Source organism: Mytilus californianus, unplaced genomic scaffold, assembly GCF_021869535.1.
Source record: "Mytilus californianus isolate M0D057914Y unplaced genomic scaffold, xbMytCali1.0.p SCAF_14, whole genome shotgun sequence".
Taxonomy (NCBI): Eukaryota; Metazoa; Mollusca; class Bivalvia; order Mytilida; family Mytilidae; genus Mytilus; species Mytilus californianus.
The window spans coordinates 28162680-28186313 of NW_026262626.1; the positions used below are offsets into that span (position 1 = coordinate 28162680).

The 23634-nt window shown below is 31.7% G+C and overlaps 1 protein-coding gene across 3 annotated transcripts; it reads left to right on the top strand.

Moving 5' to 3' along the window:
- The first annotated feature begins 1643 nt into the window (after positions 1-1643).
- On the top strand, positions 1644-23417 carry LOC127724655 (zinc finger protein 345-like). Of its 3 annotated transcripts, none has more exons than XR_007992634.1 (5): positions 1644-1692; positions 6365-6621; positions 7484-8227; positions 17300-21020; positions 21674-23417. XR_007992634.1 is itself a non-coding variant. In XM_052231685.1 (4 exons), the coding sequence occupies exons 2-4, from the start codon at positions 6480-6482 to the stop codon at positions 18727-18729; spliced, it is 2316 nt and encodes a 771-aa protein (XP_052087645.1). In that variant the 5' UTR covers positions 1644-1692; positions 6365-6479; the 3' UTR covers positions 18730-23417. The 3 variants fall into 3 exon arrangements, 1 of the variants encoding a protein (XP_052087645.1); XR_007992635.1 differs by having other exon boundaries at positions 22071-23417; XM_052231685.1 differs by having other exon boundaries at positions 17300-23417.
- Positions 23418-23634: the final 217 nt, after the last annotated feature.

Here is a 23634-nt window from a genome sequence, read left to right on the forward strand (position 1 = left end):
CTTCTGCATCTTGTGTTCTGTAACTGAAAATTAAAATATTCATAAAACATAGTTATAACTTAGCTGGTTTTTTTTGCGACCGCGTAACAGGACTAAACATTCCAATGAAAACACGAAGTAAACTAATAGATTTCCTAAAATACAATCAAATCGTAATGAAAGTAAAGCTTTTTCCGTCAGTAAGTCTGTGTAATGTCTACATTTTGGGAATGTATTGCAATAAGTCATATTTATTTTTACAATTTTTTTGTTTTCTTAGATAATTAAGTTTATTTTCATATATTGCATCGTTTGAATATTGCACTACTTGATTACTAGTTCACATGTGAAGATTTATCATTGTTGTCAAATTTTGGTTCTGACTATATAGCCTAGCGATTTTTTTTTTGAAATGGATGCATGCTTGTGGATTTTACAAGATCATCGTGGACGGGGGGGAAATGCTGTCTTTATACTTTATTCTTGCACCAAACCTTTAAATGGGTTTTTATAGAAAAACATCAAGGTTAAAAACGTTGCATTTACCCAGTCTGTGGAGTCATCCAGTTTAATTTGACAATAGACATTGAGTAGTTTCCTCCATCTACACTGCATACTATTCTGTGTCCTGGTACATAGAGAAGCATTTCATCAATTTCTTTCGCTGAGTAAGAAAGGTGAGAAGAAAATTGCCAATATTATAATAGGGAAGTTGTGGATACATTTAAGAAATGACCAAAGAGCTACCAAATATAGCAAATACCCTAAATGTTAATTAAACATAAAGACATATATCCAAAGACAACCACTGACGATATCACTATGTCAGGGTTAAACTATCTTGTAGCATGCACTCAACTTGAGTTTCCACTTTTTGATAAACAAAAGTGTTGTATAAATGGCGATATAAAGGTAGTCTAACTGGTTGAGTTATGGGAGATCTTCTTTTGTTCTGTCGGTTAGAGCGCTGCCTTCAGATCCCCAGATTGGAGGTTCGAATCCCGCTGGTATCATCCATGTATTTTCACAATAAAATGTTTATAAAATCAAAGAATTGTTCATAAAATTTGTTAGCATGCAATTCTTTCGAGTTCATCAGACAACAACTTACACATAGTCTCGATCTAAAACACTACCTTATAAAAAAATGCTTTTAATTACTGAAAGTAATGTAAAAGTAATTCTTCTGTATAGAAAATACGATTTTTATATACCGCTGAACCTCAGATAATATTTATACAACTAGTATTGTATTCGGAAATGTTCTTATAAAAGAGAGGCGAAAGATACCAAAGGGACGTTCAAACTCCCTTCTGAAAGTCAGAAGCAATCAAAAAAGAAAAAGAGTCTAATAGTCTAAGTTTATAATTGTTTGCACACTTTTGAAATGGGGCAATTGCCCTCTCCTCCCCCAGGTTCATACAACCATTTTACCATGTTTTTTAAGTTTTTGAGATGTATAGTCATTCCTGACTAAATTTTCTGTTTGTCTAATGTCAAGTAGTTGTGCTCCACGAGATTGGCATAACCCAAGTTTATTTTATGTACGTCATTGCATGTTTTTATTTTAATTGGTTGAATGGTATTTGTTGTACCATTAATACTATCTAAGGTAAATCTGGCAAGAACTTACTCGCTGCTGTCCCCGTCTCAAATCCAGACTTCCGGTTTATCCAAAGACCTTTGATGCGATTACTACCTTTGTACCTTGGAGTAAGTCCACTACCCCTGCAAAAGTTCGGTGTTTACAAACCTGTGTCTATTAAACCTTGAAAGGCGAAGTCTTGTCCCTGTCCGTGTGAAAAAAACCTCGGCATTTCCCTTGTCTGTTTTGATCATAAGTGGTTGGGAATCTTAATCATGTTAAACATGTTAAATTTATACGGTAATTCTTCTTCTTCTTCTTCTTGTTTATAATTCAACACTCCATCAACATACTGATGATAACGTGCCGGGCACTGATGTCACTATGCCGCGCGTGCGTGGGATATATAATTTCAATATTTAAAGTTAAATATATACAAATAAAAGTTCAAAGCATTTTCTTTTTCTTCTGTTTTGTACTATACCTTGCTTCTGCTGCTTTGTGCTAGTTTTAGTAACTAACTAAATCTATATGTGCTTTTAATGTGCAAACCATTTTATTTTTGCGTTTGTGCTTTTATCTCACAAGTGCATGTTTCAGTGTGCGTTTAACTTGTAAGATGCTTTTAAGAACTTTTGTGCTGCATGTTTATATACTGATATGAACTCTTGCTTTATATGTTTAATTTATGTGTACATGACTTGATATGTATGTTTTGTTTTATTTGTTGCTCTGTCGGTTTTAAAAGCTCTTCAGAGCTTATGTTTTATAATTGTATTTGCACATACCGACTCTAAATAAAGCTGTATGTCTTATGTCTTATGTCTACTATACATTTTGGTTAAAACTATATACATCGTACTATTAATTTAAATGTGTAGGTGTTTGTTGAGAACAGATATTGGGATCTGTTCTTGGAAGCAGTCTAGTGTAGTACATTTTACTGCAGCTACAGGTAGAAGGTTCCATTGTAATATTGTTCTAGGATAAAATGAGTACTTGTATGAGAGACAACAACCTGACCAAAGAGCAGAAAACAGCAGAGGGCCACCAAAGGGGTCTTCAACACAGCTAGAAAATCCCGCACCCTGAGGAGGGCTTCAGCTGGCCCCTAAACAAAAATGTGTACTAGTTCAATGAAAATGGACGTCACACTAAACTCCAAAACATATAAATGAACTAAAATTAAAAATCATACAAGACTAACAAAGGTATTATCCCCATATAGAAGGTTTTCGTCACAACCTTTATATATCTATGTTGAACATTTGTTGAAAACACAAAGAAAAATGGCTTGGGAATCTTATTTAGGAACATACTATGCTGGAAACCCAAGGATTTCACGTAAAACTTTCTAATGATTTTTATGCCCCCGCCGTAGTGGAGGGGGCAAGTTTGCCTCAACCAAATGTTATGAATCTTAATACACAATGCTTATTACCACATAACACAAAAACACAGATCACGTTTAAAATTTGGGGGCGTCACGTTAATTGTTCTAGAGTTATGCCCCTTTACAACATGTACAAATGGAAAAATTACTGAATTTTTCGGTTCCATTCTCTTACTTACGTTTGCCTCAAACAAATGTTATGAAATTTATGTACACAATGCTTATTACCACCAAACTCAGATCAAGTACAAATTTGGGTAGCATCACTTTTACTGTTCTTGAGTTATGCCCCTTTATAACGTTATATGCAAGCAGGGGCATCATCTGTGTCCCATGGACACATTCCCCATTTATTTTCCATCTGATAATAATTGTCACATGTATTCTTAATCCCTTTTAGGAATTTCAAAAGGAATTAATATACTCTATGGTTAGTCTGATCTCTAGTCCAAATCATTATGACTTCTTGAAATTATTTAAATTTTTTGCTATGACGCCTTCCTTTAAACTTCCAACTTTATAGGAAGACGTCACTGCAAAAAATTTAAGTACATTTTGTGTACTTACCCTTTCATTTCATAGGAAGGCATCACAGCAGAAAACTTAAAGATGCATAATTATTTGGACTATCTGATATCTGATGATTGTTTTCGAAACTATTTGACCCTCATTTTAAGCATGTTGAGTACTCGGCACTAGCAACAATTACGTTGAAAATGTAACAATAACAAAAAATTGTTGCTATGTTTATTTACTTATTAATTAAATAATGATAATTACTGTTAATAAACAAATATACATGCTTTATCCCATAAAATATTTCATTTGATTTGAGTTGTAAAAACCCATATGATAATATCCTGTTCAGATTTTAATATTTTATTTTTATTTCCACTTACATATATATTCATGTCTTACAAAATATTTTCTGCATGGTCCTGTTGCAAATTAGTATGAGGTTACATAATTATTAGTAATACCATGTACTTAAAAAAAAGCTCAACAAAAACTCCTGACAAAACATAAATTTTATACACATGAGACATAATATGATAAAAATTAAACAACATAATCATCATGATCATGATCATACATTTGTACTTCAGAATTATGACAGTTATTTTTAAGATAGTCCCAATAAGTTGTAAATCAGAAATTGAAATTTCATTTAAAAATTTGCCAAAGGGAGGTAATTTTCACAGATCAAATGTTTGATGAGCTTCAACGTACAACCGCATATAAACTCTGGTTGTTTATTCACTGGTTCATGTATTAAAGCAAACAACTAATTTTTTGTCGAGCCTGCGACTTTTGTCGCAGAAAGCTCGACATAGGGATAGTGATCCGGCGGCGGCGGCGGCTACGGCGGCGGCGGCGTTAGCTAACTTCTTAAAAGCTTTATATTTTAGAAGGTGGAAGGTCTGGATGCTTCATACTTTGTATATGGATGCCTCATGTTACGAAGTTTCCGTCAGTCACATATCCAATGTCCTTGACCTCATTTTCATGGTTCAGTGACTACTTGAAAAAAAAGTTAAGATTTTTTGTAATGTTAGATTCTCTCTTATTATAAGTAATAGGATAACTATATTTGGTATGTGCGTACCTTGCAAGGTCCTCATGCCCGTCAGACAGTTTTCACTTGACCTCGACCTCATTTCATGGATCAGTGAACAAGGTTAAGTTTTGGTGGTCAAGTCCATATCTCAGATACTATAAGCAATAGGTCTAGTATATTCGGTGTATGGAAGGACTGTAAGGTGTACATGTCCAACTGGCAGGTGTCATCTGACCTTGACCTCATTTTCATGGTTCAGTGGTTATAGTGAAGTTTTTGTGTTTTGGTCTGTTTTTCTTATACTGTATGCCATAGGTCTACTATATTTGGTGTATGGAATGATTGTAAGGTGTACATGTCTAGCGGGCAGGTGTCATCTGACCTTGACCTCATTTTCATGGTTCAGTGGTCAAAGTTAAGTTTTTGAGTTTTGGTCTTTTTTTCTAATACTATATGCAATAGTTCAACTATATTTGGTATGTGCGTACCTTGCAAGGTCCTCATGCCCGTCACACAGTTTTCACTTGACCTCGACCTCATTTCATGGATCAATGAACAAGGTTAAGTTTTGGTGGTCAAGTCCATATCTCAGATACTATAAGCAATAGGTCTAGTATATTCGGTGTATGGAAGGACTGGAAGGTGTACATGTCCAACTGGCAGGTGTCATCTGACCTTGACCTCATTTTCATGGTTCAGTGGTTATAGTTAAGTTTTTGTGTTTTAGTCTGTTTTTCTTATACAGTATGCCATAGGTCTACTATATTTGGTGTATGGAATGATTGTAAGGTGTACATGTCTAGCGGGCAGGTGTCATCTGACCTTGACCTCATTTTCATGGTTCAGTGGTCAAAGTTAAGTTTTTGAGTTTTGGTCTTTTTTTCTAATACTATATGCAATAGTTCAACTATATTTGGTATGTGCGTACCTTGCAAGGTCCTCATGCCCGTCACACAGTTTTCACTTGACCTCGACCTCATTTCATGGATCAATGAACAAGGTTAAGTTTTGGTGGTCAAGTCCATATCTCAGATACTATAAGCAATAGGTCAACTATATTTGTTGTATGGAAGGATTGCAAGCTGTAGTACATGTCTGCCTGGCATTGTTCATCTGACCTTGACCTCATTTTCTTGGTTCATTGGTCAATGTTTAGTTTTCTTGGTTAAGTCTGTATCTTAGAAACTATAAACAATAGGTCAACTATATTTAGTGTATTGAATGATTGTAAGGTGTACATGTATTTCTTGTTTGGTTTATATGACCTTGACCTCATTTTCTTGGATCATGTTAAGTGTATGTGATAGTTGTAGTAAAGCTTTATATTTAGGGCTATCAACATAATATCAATGATTAGTAAAGAAGGCGAGACATTTCAGCGTGTGCACTCTTGTTTATTACAACTTAATGAATGTTTAATTAATTGAGCAACTTATGCTTAAAATTATAATTCCATTGGGATTTTCATGCTGTGTTTGACTTGTGTGCATATTTACAATATTTTATATAAAATTGTGGTTCAGTCTGCATTGCATACATTGCAAAGGATCCAAGCTACTGTTGCAGATTGTTGCCATAATTGCATGACTAATAAATGCTTACTTCATCTTTTTTGAAACATACAATGTATGGCCTCATTACCTGAAAAAAACAAAAAAATGAATACAGGAATACAATGTTTTAGGAAACTTCTAAACTATTCAGGATTACTGTATTTCTTGGCATAGCTAAGATCCATTTGTCTGTTTGTTATACTTTTTGCAGTGTTTTATTAACAATGTTTAAATCGACACCATAATTTTTTTAAAGACATTTAATTTATATTTACACATTATATTTATATTTTCAGGCCATTTATTACAACCATGAAAAGAATGAATAAAGTTATTTTATATACTGGTACTTAAAAGAGAATAGATTTGAAAATCAGCTTTTGTTGAAAACCATCAACCAGATTCTGTAACATGGACAGTAGGGGAACTCCATTATCAAACCAGTATGAACTTGATTCATTATGTATCCAGGATAGCTGTGAATTGGACAGCAGCATAACCACAAAATCAAACCAGCATGAACTGGATTCATCAGGTGATAAAGATAATTCAGGTGAGCAGGTGAATACAGGTAAACTCTTCTATTCAGGGGTTATTTTTTATGAAATACAGGTTTTTAGAAAATGTTATTCATTATATTTAAGCATGTTAAAAGACAGATGTTCTCACCCTCCTGCAGTTTTTTCACACTTTTATAGAAATAATCAAATAAGGAAACACATAAACTATTATCGGAAATACCTGATACAGGAATACATGTATGTTTTCAAACTTTAAAAAAAAAATGTTTATATTTAGCATTGCATTTTTTTATACATTTACATACATGTAGATTGATTGATTATTGGTTGGTTATTTTTAACGTCCAGTGCATTTTAATAGATGATTCTTACCTACAAATTTAGGATGAGAAATGATTTTATTTTTTATAAAGATCAGCTGTTACACAAAACTGTACATTTAGCATGTTTATGTTTAATTCAGCATTGCACAGTCGATAAAGATAAACTCATACTGTTAAGTTTTTTTGCCAAAGAATGATCATGGGTTGTAACTTTTAGTACAGTTTTGTCACAAGCTGAAATACATGATGTCTTCATTGAGCCAGTATATCATTTTAACATAATAAAAAAAGCAGATGTGGTATGATTACAAATGAGATAACTCTCCACCAGAGACCAAATCTTAAATTTTGTTACATATTTCTGTATATGATAGAATAAGTAAGCAATCACAACATCTAACATTTGTCTAATGTAGTGATAAAAAGTCTTAAAACTACAAAATGATGGTCTGTTGAACACTTAAACACCCATATTCTTTTTTATTTTGCCTTACCATTTTGTTTTAATGAAATATTTTTCCATTCTGATGTTGTTTAACAGTGTAATTATTGAAGAGCCATCTTTTTGCAGGCATTTTGATTCCGATTATGAATTGTGAGAGGGAAAATGGATCAAATAAACTTTTAAATGATGATACCTGTAATAAAAGACAGACCTTGGATTGTAGTTCTGTTGCTGAAAAAGTGGTTGCAAAGATAAATGAAAGACAATTTTGTGACACAAATATTAAAACAGATGATACCTTTCATCAAAACAATTTAAATGATAAATTCATTAACACCAAAGACAATGTTAAAATAGGTACTTCATTGGAAGCAGGAAGTAAATTACATCACCTATATGACATAAAGGTTAAAGTTGAGAAAGATGAAGAATATCAACCTAAATTATTTGATTGTAGTTCCGAAAATAATTCTGACAATTGCAGTGCAACGACTGAACTCGCGATAAAAATAGAGTGTAATGAATGGACTTTAAATGACAGCGGTGATTACCATGATAAAACAGAAAGTGTAGGGGACATCACAAATAATGTTGTCAAACAAAATCCATTTGAAAAGGCCATCACTGTTGACATAAGCAAAGTTAAACAGGAAGTCAGTGATGGGGGAAGAGCTTCAGATGAGAATCCAATAGACAGGCATACAGTAGAAGAGACAATAAATATAAATGATATCAAGCAGGAAGTTTATGATCAGATAAGTAGATTTAATGAGCAGACACCCTCCTTAAGGGATGGACAGGCAGAAAATGATGCTGTAGCTGATGATGGGGATGAGGGAAGTGAAGAACAAATTCATATGTACATTCAAGGTATAAATTATCATGTTTACAATATACATATTATCATGGTTATAGTTATATTGGGATGCAAAATGCTACATGTATAAATCAGATCATTTTCACTCTTACAGATTCTTTTTTTTTTGCATTCCACCATTTCTATAAAAATAAGAAGATGTGGAAGGATTGCCAATGAGACAACTCTACACCGGAGACCAAATGATGTAGAAGTAAATAACTATACAGCTATAGGTCACCATAAGGCCTTCCACAATGAGCAAAACCCATACCACATAGTAGCCCATTACAGGGTTTTCTCATTTTGTTGATATATTGTATATTCATATAAGAGAAAATCCCAGTTGATATTTTCACATACAGTCAGGGGTAATACTTGTACAATTCATTTTTATTTACTTATAGAAGAAGATTTGTAAGTAGCCTTTTCATCTAAATTTGGGTTTTTAATGTAAAATTAGAATAACAGGTAAAAAACCTTTTGTGAGACCTCGAAATTGAAAGTATTATCCTTTTTCTTTTATTTAACTATCATGACTATTGTTAATCAATAAAAAAAATCACATAAAAAATAATTATGCTTTGGTACTGGCTGTTATCAAAGGGAGACAATTCAATCTCAATCTCAATGTGTTTTAATCACAGGAGAGATAAATCATGTTACATGAGGAGTTATCTCATCAACTATAGTCTTTTTTTTAAAACATCTTCTAGGTATTTAGTTTGCTTACCCATGTTTTATAATTAGTTCCTCACTTTTGAAACGCAAAGTAAACTTCAATAAAAACCCTTAATCAGTCAAGGGTCTAACTTAAATAAGTTATTAGAGAAAAATAACATACAGTCAGGGGTACTACTTGTACAAGTAATTTTTATTTACTTGAAGAAGTAATTATAATATACTTATATAAGTAAATTTGTAGGATACTTATACAAGTGTATTTTATTTACTTGTATAAGTAAATTATTTTTTGGCCTAGTTATGTCCCTTAGGCATTCAGATTTTTTTACTTATACAAGTAAAAAAGTCATCCTATCTTCTTTTCTTGAATTCTTAGAACTTCTTTGCTCTAACAGAATTTTGAATTGTCTGTCCTTTGCAGATGTCTTTACTATTCATTTAAGTGTAATTTCATGGACAATGAAAATCTCATTTGTCTTTTATCTTTAGAACACTGCTCATTTACAAGCCCCCAAGGAGCAATTTTTGAAGGCCTTGCACAAATACTTAAGATCTTTGCTCAATCAGTTTCTTTGTTGAATTAATGAGATGAAACATTGAACTCTTATCAAAAATTATGAGCTAACCTGAGAAAAATTGTTAAAGGCATGATTTTACATCTCAAAACTTGAGAATTTTTGTGGGATTGTAAAAAAAATTTACTTATACAAGTAAATTTTTTAGAAAATTAAGGGGAGATTATTCAAACAATATAATTAACTTGTATAAGTATATTTTATTTACTTCCTCAAGTAAATAAAAATTACTTGTACAAGTAGTACCCCTGACTGACATACATGTGTTATTACAGATACTTTCATGAGTTGTCTGCTCTTTATTTCTTAATCTGTAGTAACATATGTTTGTTATTAGTTAACATATCAAAATATATTTTTATTTTTAGTGGGCTCTTGGGATTTCTTGAAACTTTGCGCAGAAACTTAATGCATAACCTTGATAATTAATTTTCCAATTCAATTAATACATTTTTGATCAACCATGGTAAATCAATGAGACAAGGCTTTTAAGGGATACACTAAGCTGTAATAACATGGCTTAGTTATTACAGGTATGTAACTTATAAAATGAGACACTTGGGAATTACTGGGAAGCTTGCTCAGAACCTCATTACATGCTCTGATCATTATTTCTTACAATGAATTAAAATACATTGTGATATATGTCTGAGAGATGGCTTTGAAGAGATGTAGAAAAGCTGTAATAACACTCTTTAGTTAATACAGGCATATATTTTCTGTAATAACATAGGTGTACTATACATGATTGGCAAATTATAAACAGTTATATCTTTCTAAAGTTTATAAGTATACATAAAGACAATAATAATACCAGTAGAACTTGTATACAATTTAACAAAGTAAAGGATGTATATTGCCTCTTTGAAACATGTAACACACATGTTATCACAGTTTTTTGATATTTTAGCCCACAATAACGACATGTATGTTATTTTTCTCTAATAACTTATTTAAGTTAGACCCTTGACTGTTAATATTTATTTGCTATGTAATCTTTGTGGATTCAAAAAAAAAGATTCATTATAGGGTAATAAGGGTGTGATCAAATAAATAGGTAAGAATAACAATTTAAGACATTGAAACATTCAAAATTCAATTGAGTGTATGAAAGTCTGATTCTTTTTCAATTTATTCTATAGAAAATGTTAAAAGTGACTATGAATTTATTGCAAGAATATTTATTGAAAGAGTACATTTTTATTATTTTGACAACACATTTGTGAAGAGATATTTTGTATTGTTCTTGTATGCCTTGAGGCCATTTATATAGTTGACATTAAAAAATATGCATGGGCGTTAAAAACGAGATGTGTTAAAAAAAATGGCCACTATTAAAGCAAAAGTCCTGACTGGAGACAGGGTGGTGTTATCCGTGAGGAAAGGGTTGTAGGCAAGTGACAATTTTCAAAAAGACGCTTAGTTAACGACTTTAATGCACCCACCTAACATACGGCTATATCATATATCATTCGAAAGCTTATTGCCCAGTCGTCAATAATTCGTACGGTGCAATTTTCGTTAAATCAAGGTCAAAGGTCTAAACTGAGCATTCAAAATGTTTGCTATAATTACACAAAATGCCATTTTCAGGTACTTGTATGGCATTTTATTCCCCAAAATTGATCTATACCTTATAAAACAAATTACCATGATTTCAAATCAAGTGCATTTTGCTTAAATGTTGATTGCGCTATTTTAACAAAAAATTGCATTTCTTGAAAAAACTTCCAAAAATGATAAAATTGCAATAAAATCTAAATGTTTTCTGAAATTTGAATATTTGTATGTCAAAAATAGAATAGATTTATTGTTTATGGACCGAGGGAATTTTTTCATCATTTTAAACTGCAATTAATATGATGTAGGTGCAGATGCAGCCTTCTAATGAAGCTTTTGTAGTTGCCCCAAAAAACACCATCTGCAAATCGGGATCATTTAGCTTTTTTTTTGCTAGATAATATTGCTAATATCGGCAGATAATGATCAACCACATTTAAAAAAAAAGGTTATAGAAGAACTTTAAGGAACAAAAGAAGTATATTTGGTAAAAATTAGTTTCCCAATGTGGAAAGACATGTTACGACTATTATGCTCGTTCAATGTTCGAAAGAAAACTGTCTGCACCATGCGCTTTTCAATGTCAAATCCGGCAAATTCCTTTTAATGATAACCCATTATAATATACTTTGTTAGTTGTTTTAATAAATATGACTGAAAATCAATAATTCAGATTTAATTAAGATCGAATAACCTTCATGAACAACTTTAATCACCATACTGGTTTATGTATTGTTCGAAATTCACACAATTCGGTATAGTGTTTAAAGAAGATTTGTTTGTCTGTCTTACTTTTTCGCCATGGTCATGCTGTCATCTGTTTTTCTTCGACCTTGGTTTGAGACTGCCTCCATATTATTTTATTCCTTCTTTCAATCAAAAAAAAAGAAAACCATAAATTTCAAAGCTGAGCGAAAAAAGACAACAGAACTTAAAACTCAGATATTGATGCAAAAAATAAGTTAGTAAAACAACATAAATTACCGAACTCAAAGTGAAATTTCAAAACAGAAAGTCTCTTATCACATATCAAAACCAAAAGCTGAAACACACCAAACGATTGGAAAACAGTTGTGATAGACCTCGTAGTTCTCTCTCCATATCTATCTATCTTTATATGATATAGCGGAAATGTAGGAATCATCTTGTCCTTACATCCTTTTTTCTTTTGTTCTTTCAATTCACATATCCATATGTTAGTCTCAAAATTGTAATGAGCAATATTCCTTCGACATTGCTTGGCAGAATTATTGAAGTGCAAAGTGCACATATGGAGGTTATACGTGAAGGGATTTGCTTCATAATAGACATATTCAAATAGCGCTAAAACAGTAATCGCTTTAAATTTACCAGAACATACTCATTTGATTGATCTTAATTTTAGTCAGATTGTTTTAACCCATGTATACATAACATTTTGTACGTTATTTTTCATGTCAACTTATATAACTTATTATTGTCGTAAGATCTTCGCACCATTAGAAACTTGAACCAAAAAATATGAACATGATGAAAATAAAGTAAGAAAATCGCAAAAAGTCGCTGTCAGATCAATAACAGAGGGCTCAGTGCACAATAAATATCCACGAACATAATATAAGATCAGATGACATAAAATTAAAACCAATTAAAAAAAACTGGATAAATTCAACCACATTTTTTTCATTTCTCACAATTGTATAGATATTTTAGAATAAAATAACTTCATTTTAACCGTATATATTCTTAATATACATGTACTATCTTTAATATGCCAATGATCAACCAATGCTTAATAGATGATCTACTAAAATAGTAGATCGTGCTCTTTTTTTAAATGCCTAAAATGAAAATATTATGTGGCAAATCTACATTGAAATTCTAATGCAAAATCATGCCCAATTAAATTTGAAATAAAAGTGGTTCAAATGCATTTATATTTTTGTTTCTATTAGGAAACTTTATTTGTAACATTTAGCTGAAGTAAACATCAACATTAACACTGCTGTGTTTGGTTAGAGGTTGCCTACTTTTACAAAAGGTGATCAATGCTGATTGGTATATTTGTGCTGTAACACCTACACAGTAACTTCATCCTTGACACTAGTAGCTATAACTAATGTATTTTTGATGGGGATTGCCAGTTTTCCTTCCGAAGGTCGGTGGTTCCTTGGGGATTCCATGGGCCTAAACCATTTAAAACTGGTCGCCGCAAAATACTTTAGAAGCCAAAAGTGCTAAACCGAAAATTGCGACAAACACCAACAATCAATCAATCATCTTTATATTAAAATGTATTTATATGTAAACTATTCAGGGAGTAAATTTGACTAATGGAAATATATGTATTGTTATTGCGAATTGCTAGATTTCCCAATTCAAAAATTAATGTAATTACATTTGTAAGTATAATTGCGAGGTTATCAATTTATTTACAAGAAATTACGTAGTTGGATAGGATTAAATATATTGGCCAGGCATGAAGAACATTTCAGTCGCTAGCTTATAATAGTTTTCACTTCCTCATTCAATGCAAGATGCAGTATAAGCAACCAAGAAAACATGTAAATATTGAATTATTGAATTATCAAAGTTTCACTCCCAAACTTTTCCCTAAATGCATGAATTTTCTGTGTATTGTATCCTTTAACATTTTTGCACTTTTAAAATTTGTGTTTTTCAACATAATATCGACTACATACAAATTATTTTAACAAACAACAGCTAAAAAAGCTATTTTCTTGCAGATGGCTGTATTTTGGGCAACTGCATGGTTGTTATAATTGGCTGTTTAATTAACAAGAAGCGTAATTGCAGTAATTTAATGATGTCAAAAACATCCTTAGCACTTAATAAAATATGTTATTTGGTTTTATGGTGAATACCAGTTGAATCACAGACATAAAATTTGATTTTCATGCATTTTTGTCATTTTCAATGGAATTTCTGGAAAACAGCACTATTTATTAAAAATCTGACATTAATATTTCAAAGTGCTTTTGATAAGTTACTATTAACATCTGTTCTAACAGATTTCCATATGTCCATACAAAATATCATTATTCAGAAGACAGAATATGCAAACAATGCTGACATCTTGTAAAATTAGAAGTCTGTCCTTGACCTTTCGTTGTGATTTGACAGAAACTGCACCATACAAATTTTTGACAACCGGGCAAAAAAGGTAGTGCAGATGATGTGCTTTCGAATGGTATATGATTTAGCCGTATGTTAGGTGGGTGCATTAAAAATAAAATTTTATGGTTAATTTCACTCGTCTATTGTTAAAACAGGGATAATTCATGTTGACGAAAAAATAGGAGTGCAGAGGAACAGAATACGGAGTGAAGTAGGAGTTTTGGGGAGGGAACTGGGAATCAATCCTCCCTGTTTACCCCCTTACTGATGGTCATATAAGAAAAGGGTTGGGGTCATGAATGTAGAAGGAGCAATTCTGCAGGGGATGCGGACCACAGCTTGTTCTAGTTTGTGAACTGATAAATAAGAAGACGATTAATGCTAATGTAATAGCGCTATCTTAATAAAAGAAAAACAACAATGAAAACAATATATAATGTATTCAATAAGTACAATTTGTATCATGTAGACCAAAAGTAGAGAAATGGAGCATTGAATGACTGCCTTTATTATCCGTTTTAAGAACGCATATGGCAGATGCACTAACCACATAGGGAGATTTTGGAAGAGCACAGCTTCCCATGGTTGGACTGAACGTCAGTCCACAGACAATGACAGACAATTCATCGATTATGATGGAAGATTAAAACCACCTTGACTGGCTATATAAAGCCTTCGCCTAGTCAGCCCTGCATAGCGCCATTTACAGTTTGGTTTTTTTTTTGATCGCCCTGCATACAGTCAAGGATATAACTCTATAGGGTTATTAGAGAAAAATAACATACGCTTGTTATTGTGGACAAAAAAATCAAAGAACTGTGATAACATATGCATGATATGTATGTTACATGTTTCAAAGGGACAATATATATTATTTGTTTTGTTAAAATGTATACAAGTTCTATTGATATTGCTACTGTCTTTGTGTATACTTAACTATAGAAAGATATAACAGTTCATAGTTTGCCAATCATGCATATCACACCTATGTTATTACAGAACAAATATGCCTGTAATAACTAAAGGGTGTTATTATAGCTTCTCTACATCACTTCAAAGCATTTGCTCAGACATAGATCATGCTCAATTACAATGTATTTTAATTTATTGTAAGAAGTAATGATCAGAGCATGTAATGAGGTTCTGTGCAAGCTTCCCAGTAATTCCCAAGTGTCTCATTTAATAAGTTACATGCCTTTAATAACTAAGCCTTGTTATTACAGCTAAGTTAATCACTTAAAAGCCTTGTCTCATTGATTTACCATGGTTAATGAAAAATGTATTAATCTAAATTAATAGTTAGTTATCAAGGCTATGCATTTAGTTTCTGTGCAAAGTTTCAAGAGTTCCCTAGAGCCCACTACAAATAAAAATATTTATGATTTATTTTACAAATAACAAACATATGTTATTACAGATTTAGTAAATTTAAGGATTAAAGAGTAGACAACTCATAAAAGTATCCGTAATAACACATGCAAGTTATTTTCTGTAATAACCCTATAGAGTTATATCCCTGATTGGCATAGCGCTATTTACAGTGTTTTTAAAGAATTTAATTCGATATACACAAATGTAGTAATTCCAAAAAAATTATATTAAATTATTAAGTCTTTCAACGAAGGTTATAAATGATAAGCAAGGATGCAAATACTAAACTTTAGAACCTAAATAAATATCTTTAACAAATGAATTCAAAATAGCAATATCTATTTAATTTAACAAATATGTACTGAATAAGTGTCATGTAAATCGTTAAATATAGAAACACACAATTTCTATTTTTAAACAAGGGAAATAACAATTACATATGATAATCCTATATCTGCCAAATGTTTTTTAGAAACAATTTGTTTTTATAAACAATTACTAATTAGAAAAAAACACACACACTGAAGATAACATGTGTTTTAGTTGCAACAACTTTATTGTTAATAAACAACTGCCAACTTGTATTAGAAACAAACACTGGTTTGGAACAAACTATACACTACGAACCACAACTCGACCAAGTATGTTACTCTTATTTGTTGATAATATAAACAAAAATTGATTTAAAAAAAGTGGTAATATGTAGCAATCAATAAAAATCAGAATGCTGTAGTAAAAATCACCAGGAAATTGATCTGCTTTGCCGCCCGGAGATGCCGATAAGTGAACTTGTACAAAATCATGTTTTCTGCGTAAGTTATGAATTGTCCTTGCCAAATAACAATTAATTTAGGTATCTAACATTGCTAACATATATTGATACCACGATAATACATTGATAATACTGTCTTGTTAAATATACCTTATTGTCAAAGAATGCAGCAATAGTGTTGTCATCGACGGCCAAAGAAAAATCCGTGATGATAAAGCATGCAATTCCGGAAATTGACCGTCTCTGAAAATATTAGATTCTAAAATTGAGTTATCGTCCCTTTCGCGCCAGGCGACTATTGAAAAGGCTATTGTAAGATTTTAATTTCATTTCAAGATTTGAATAATCTCCCCTTGATCTGTTCAGGAGTTATTTTGCATGAAAGCTTTTCCTTTCCATCGCCATGCTTTTGTTGTGAAATTTTCTTTCCTTGATAATGTAGATGCTTTGATGTTACTTTTGTGCTTTGTGTATGAAGTGTACATCTCCCAGCTCATAAGTTGTGCATATGTTTGTAGCCAATTCTTAGATTTTTATAAACAGATGATGAATGTAATATTTCATAACTTATAAACTTTTTCAACATGTATAGAGATACATGTATTGTGTACTAGTGTTGATATGTTTGATTGGACAATTATATCATATTTTTTAGCTCAGGGGGTAAAGTTCTTGTTGATTTTTTGCACTTTCAAAATCCAAACCAACAAAAAATCAGTACCAAATAAATACTTATGGATTTTATATGTTGTCTATAGAACACATGTGACATTTTGTCCCTTATGTTATTTTTTGTCCATCTAGCATGTCTTGTATGATCTACAATGTTATAGGGTTTACATGACCATAGTATTCTTATTTCATTGACCAACATTAAGTCAACTTGATGTAAGACCATCATTACATTTATTTTATTCAATCGTCATGGTCATATTAAAATCAATGGACAAGTATTAGTAGACATTTCAGTTTGTAAACATTTTAACTGTTTACTATTTGTTTTTCAGACAATAGTCCATGGAAGGACCAATTTCCAAAGATTGGGAAGGTGGATAAGAAGATGGTAGGATGTGAAGTTTGTCACAAATTATTCAGTGCAAAATATATCTCCATACATCGAAAAATACACAAAGATGACATGTATATGTGTAGCTATTGTGGAAAGGGGTTTAAGATAAAGGGCAGTTTAAACTGTCATGTAAAAATACACACGGGTGAAAATCCTTACAAATGTGATCAGTGTGGTAAAGCATACAGACGGTCAGACCTTCTCAAGTCACACATGATTCAACATACGGGTTACTTACCACATAAATGTGATGTCTGTGGGAAATGCTTCACATTGAAAAGTAGACTAAAAAGACATCTTATAATACATTCTGATGAGAAACCATTTAAATGTAGCGTGTGTAACCAGGGTTTTACACAACGACATCACATGACCGAGCACATGATTACACACACTGGGGTCAAAAAGTTCTGTTGTAACTTATGCGGGAAAAATTTTGGGATAAAAAGTACACTAACTAAACATCTTAGAATACACGATGATGATAGACAATATAAATGTCGAATATGTGGTAAAGGTTTCATAACTAGTTTTAATTTGAAAGTACACGAAAGAATTCATAGCGGGGAAAAACCATATAGTTGTGTCGTCTGCTATAAAAGATTTGCCAACAGTTGCCACTTAAATGAACATCTTACTGTTCATACCAAAGAAAAACGCCATCGATGTCAGGAATGTGGCAAGTCATTTTCAACTTCGTCAAAAGTTACACGACATATGTTAACACATACTGGTCAAAAGCCTTTTATTTGTCACATTTGCGGTGGCAGGTACAGTCAGAAAGGTCACTTGACAGAACATGAACGAACTCATACCAATGATTACCCTTATAGATGTAGTAAATGCGATCAAGGATTTGTGTCAAAAAGTAAACTAGAGGCTCATGATATGAAACATTTAACTTCAAGTGCATACAAGTGTACAATTTGTGGAGATATTTTCAGTACTAAAGACGAAAAATTGATTCACATGAGAAAAGACCATGAAGATGAATATAGATTTGGCTGTAATCAATGCCTAGAAGTTTATAGACAAGAAAAACAATTTGAACAACATATGAGATCACATTTAGGAATTAAACCTTACAAATGTGAAATCTGCAACAAGCACTTCACACAGACAAGTAGCTTAAACCTCCATTTGAAAATACACACAGGAGAGAAAAAGTTTTCTTGTGAAATATGTGATAAACTATTTAGGACTAAACATGGTTTAAGAAAACATTCCCTGACCCACACAAGGGTCAAAGACCCTGGAGAAGAATGTGAAACGTGTGGTTTAATGTTCAGAAATGAACAAGCTTTACAATGTCATATGCACATCCATAGTAAAGATTATGTTAACTCTACCATATCTATACTTAAATAACAAATTTCTGAGGAGAAAGTCAATAGCCAAAAAATATTTCTTTCCAGGAAAAATCACATGGCAATAATACTGACCTTAAGTATGGGTAATTTTTTATAAATGCATACTTTTGTTGTTGTTTTATGATATGGTATGGGTGTCATTGTAGTCATGGGGAGTTTTGATGTAGTAAATACAGATTAATTTCAAGTTTCCAGAAACCTGATGTGTCTATTTAAATCCATATTTATAGTACATGTATTATTGGTACATCTTTATTATCATATTTCGTCTGCAGTCACAATTAATTTTTTAAGCTTAATATTACTTCCTGGCAACTAAAGTCTATTCAAGAAATATTTTAATTTTATACTAATCTTCATACTGGTACACAAAAGGTACCTTTGGAAAAGCATTACTTACATGAATTATGTGTTTGGCAAACCCAAGTAATTTAAAATTTCAAATCTATTTAATTTGAAATTTATAGACAAAGTTGAGCAAAGTTAACCATGTTAATATTACATAAAAGGATAAATCAAAGAAATTTCAAAGGTAGAATGAAGCAATTAAGAATCACAGTTTTCTGTTCCCAATTTTTATACGACCGCAAAAAAATTTTTGCGATCGTATATTGGTATGATGTTGGCGTCGTCTTTGTCTCCGGCGGCGTCGTCGTCGTCCGAAGACACACTGGTTTTCGCACTCTAACTTTAGTTTAAGTGAATGGATCTCTATGAAATTTGAACATAAGGTTCAATACCACAAAAGGAAGGTTAGGATTGATTTTGGGGTTATGGTACCAACAGTTAAGGAATTAGGGGCCAAAAAGGGGCCAAAAATAAGCATTTTTGTAACTTCCAGACACAACTTGTGTGTTAGTGTATGGATCTCTCTGACATTGTACCACAAGGTTCCATATCACAAAGGGAATGCTGGGATTGATTTTGGGGGTAATTGCCTCAAAATTTTAGGAATAAGGGGCCATAAAAGGGGCAAAAAACAAGCATTTTTATATGGACAAATACTTTAGTACAAAACATAATTTAAAGCAGTGTAAGGGAGATAAATCAAATACATCATTTAAATTACCTCCCTTACACTGCTTTTAAACTATGTATAAAGTAATGGTTAATGAACAATTAAGGTAGATAGGGTGTCTTCCTCCATCTTGGATTTGAAATACCAGAAAATAATCAGTCTAGACCTTTAATAAAATGTGCAAATTTTGAGAGTAGTGGGTAATTCATGTGTAAGAATTTACATTTTAATATAGAAAATGACATGTTTAATTATATTTATGGTTGTATTTTACAAAAAAACAGAATACTTTTGTTTGATTCAATTTTTTCCAACTTTGCCACATAAGGGGAGGCAACTCAAATGTAAGGGCAGATAATTCAAATATTGTTACTTTTACAATAGAATGTGTTAGGAATTTATCTATTTTATTATGTAGCAAGAAAACGGGCCCGGTGACCCCATTTTTTCTTTTTCTTATCTGAAAGTATAATATTAGAGCTATTTTCTCATATTTTATCTCAAAATTCTATGGTGCAGTTTTCGTTTTATGGCAGAAAATTGCGTTTTCCATGCATAATCTATAAAAAATCTGTCAATTTTGCACAACCTGTAGCGTGAAAATAAGCCCCGTGACCCATTCTTTTTATTATTTTTTCCAAAAAACCATGATATAAACTACATTTTGGCAAATTATTAAAAAATTCTATGGATTATAATTTAGACACCCCATCTACCTTAAGACAATTTAAAACAGTGTAAGGGAGGTAATCCACATACAACACTTTGATTACTTCCCTTACACTGCTTTTAAATTATGTTTAAAGAAATGCATATTTTTAAAGGAAGACCAGTAAAAATATCTACAAATGTTGCATCTTTTTTTTTTTACAAAAAAATCCATATGAAAGATTTGACACCATATTTTAAATTCTATTATAGAATAAATTAAGTTAGCACTATGGTAAATTTAAATGGGTAATTATGGTTGCAAATTCCATTGGAAATTTGAATTGAGATTATGACCATATCTTGAGGGAAAGAATTGAGGGGGGGGTAAAAAGAAATTGTGGGAGGTCAATTTTTTCTCATTTCAGATTTCAGAAATTAAAAAGAATTATTCTTCAAATATTTTTTTTTTTTCAAATTTCAAGAAGTAATCTTAAATTGCACAGTATGGCGCATTAGATTTGTAAAATCTTTGACCACATTTATTTATTTGTTATGCCAAATCTGACTGTGTATTTAGATTTTTAATTTTGGGTCCAGTTTTCAAATTGGTCTACATTAAGGTCCAAAGGGTCAAAAATTAAACTTAGTTTGATTTTAACAAAAATTGAATATATGGGGTTCTTTGATATGCTGAATCTAAACATGTATTTAGATTTTTGATTTTGGGCCCAGTTTTCAAGTTGGTCCAAATTGGGGTCCAAAATTAAAGTTTGTTTGATTTCAACAAAAATTGAATATATGGGGTTCTTTGATATGCTGAATCTAACCATGTATTTAGATTTTTTATTTGTGGGCCCCACTATCAAATTGGTCCATATTGAGGTCAAAAGGGTCCAAAATAAAACTTTGTTTTATTTCATCAAAAATTGAATTATTGGGGTTCTTTGATATGCCAAATCTAACCGTGTATTTAGATTTTTAATTTTGGGTCCCGTTTTTTAAATTGGTCTACATTAAGGTCCAAAGGGTCCAAAATTAAACTTAGTTTGATTTCAACAAAAATTGAATTCTTGGGGTTCTTTGATATGCTGAATCTAAACATGTGTTTAGATTTTTGATTATGGGTCCAGTTTTCAAGTTTGTCCAAGTTGGGGTCCAAAATTAAACTTTGTTTGATTTCAACAAAAATTGAATATATGGGGTTCTTTGATATGCTGAATCTAACCATGTATTTTGATTTTTGGGCCCCGTTATCAAATTGGCCCACATTGAGGTCCAAAGGGTCCAAAATTAAACTTAGTTTGATTTTAACAAAAATTGAATATATGGGATTCTTTGATATGCTGAATCTAAACATGTATTTAGGTTTTTGATTTCGGGCCCAGTTTTCAAGTTGGTCCAAATTGGGGTCCAAAATTAAACTTTGTTTGATTTCAACAAAAATTGAATATATGGGGTTCTTTGATATGCTGAATCTAACCATGTATTTAGATTTTTTATTTGTGGGCCCTGCTATCAAATTGGTTCATATTGAGGTCAAAAGGGTCCAAAATTAAACTTTGTTTTATTTCATCAAAAATTGAATTATTGGGGTTCTTTGATATGCCAAATCTCACCATGTATTTAGATTTTTAATTTTGGGTCCATTTTTCAAATTGGTCTACATTAAGGTCCAAAGGGTCCAAAATTAAACTTAGTTTGATTTTAACAAAAATTGAATATATGGGGTTCTTTGATATGCTGAATCTAAACATGTATTTAGATTTTTTATTTTGGGCCCAGTTTTCAAGTTGGTCCAAATTGGGGTCCAAAATTAAACTTTGTTCGATTTCAACAAAAATTGAATATATGGGATTCTTTGATATGCTGAATCTAACCATGTATTTAGATTTTTTATTTGTGGGCCCCGCTATCAAATTGGTCCATATTGAGGTCAAAAGGGTCCAAAATTAAACTTTGTTTTATTTCATCAAAAATTGAATTATTGGGGTTCTTTGATATGCCAAATCTAACCGTGTATTTAGATTTTTAATTTTGGGTCCTGTTTTTTAAATTGGTCTACATTAAGGTCCAAAGGGTCCAAAATTAAACTTAGTTTGATTTTAACAAAAATTGAATTCTTGGGGTTCTTTAATATGCTGAATCTAAACATGTGTTTATATTTTTGATTATGGGTCCAGTTTTCAAGTTGGGGTCCAAAATTAAACTTTGTTTGATTTCAACAAAAATTGAATATATGGGGTTCTTTGATATGCTGAATCTAACCATGTATTTTGATTTTTGGGCCCCATTATCAAATTGGTCCACATTGAGGTCAAAAGTGTCAAAATTAAACTTTGTTTGATTTCATCAAAAATTGAATACTTTGGATTCTTTGATATGCTGAATCTAACCATGTATTTAGATTTTGGATATTGGACCATAATAGGTAAATTAAAAAATTTTAAGTTCTTAGACCACATTCATTCTGTGTCAGAAACCTATGCTGTGTCAAATATTTAATCACAATCTAAATTCAGAGCTGTATCAAGCTTGAATGTTGTGTCCATACTTGCCCCAACTGTTCAGGGTTCGACCTCTGCGGTCGTATCAAGCTGCGCTCGGCGGAGCATTTTATTGATTCAGCCATGCTGGATCTATGCGATCACTCCGGATTTGGAGATGGTGCAAAATTCTAAGTTGAAGACATATCATGAAAATAATTTTGTGTTTCTATGACTTGCAAAAACTTTATAGTATAAAGTTTATACACCATTTTAATCATTAACTGCCAACTTTTGACATGTCATTCCTTAGATTAAGCGTGATTAAGAAAAGATTGGTCAACAACTCTTTTATTTTAGATATACACTTGCATATAGTTCCTTTGTATATTTATAATAATTTACTATTTATGAATTAATTTAATCAGTGGAAATGAATTTTGAAAGTATCATAATAGTATCTTATGCTTGTGTAAATAATTGAATAAAATTTGGGTCAAGATGTGTATTGATATATATATATATAAGTTGATTCCCACACTTTTTTGAAATACTATCACTCCAATTCTTTCCTTAGGCAAGTAAGAGTCAGTATGATTATCAACTGTCATGATTTTCAAACAATTATCCTCAAAGGTGAAAGTATTAATTGGAATCAACTCCAGTCTTGATTCACCACAGTTAATATCTCATGACCTGTTACATTATTTAATAGCACAATTTATTACACACCTAACTGAATACACAAATT

Excerpts from the sequence above, each read along its gene's own strand:
- LOC127724655 (XM_052231685.1), top strand. The coding sequence starts at position 6,480 with ATGGACAGTAGGGGAACTCCATTATCAAACCAGTATGAACTTGATTCA. Across the intron at positions 6,622-7,483 it reads AGGTGATAAAGATAATTCAG|GCATTTTGATTCCGATTATG; the intron begins GTGAGCAGGTGA and ends ATCTTTTTGCAG. Across the intron at positions 8,228-17,299 it reads AATTCATATGTACATTCAAG|ACAATAGTCCATGGAAGGAC; the intron begins GTATAAATTATC and ends TTTGTTTTTCAG.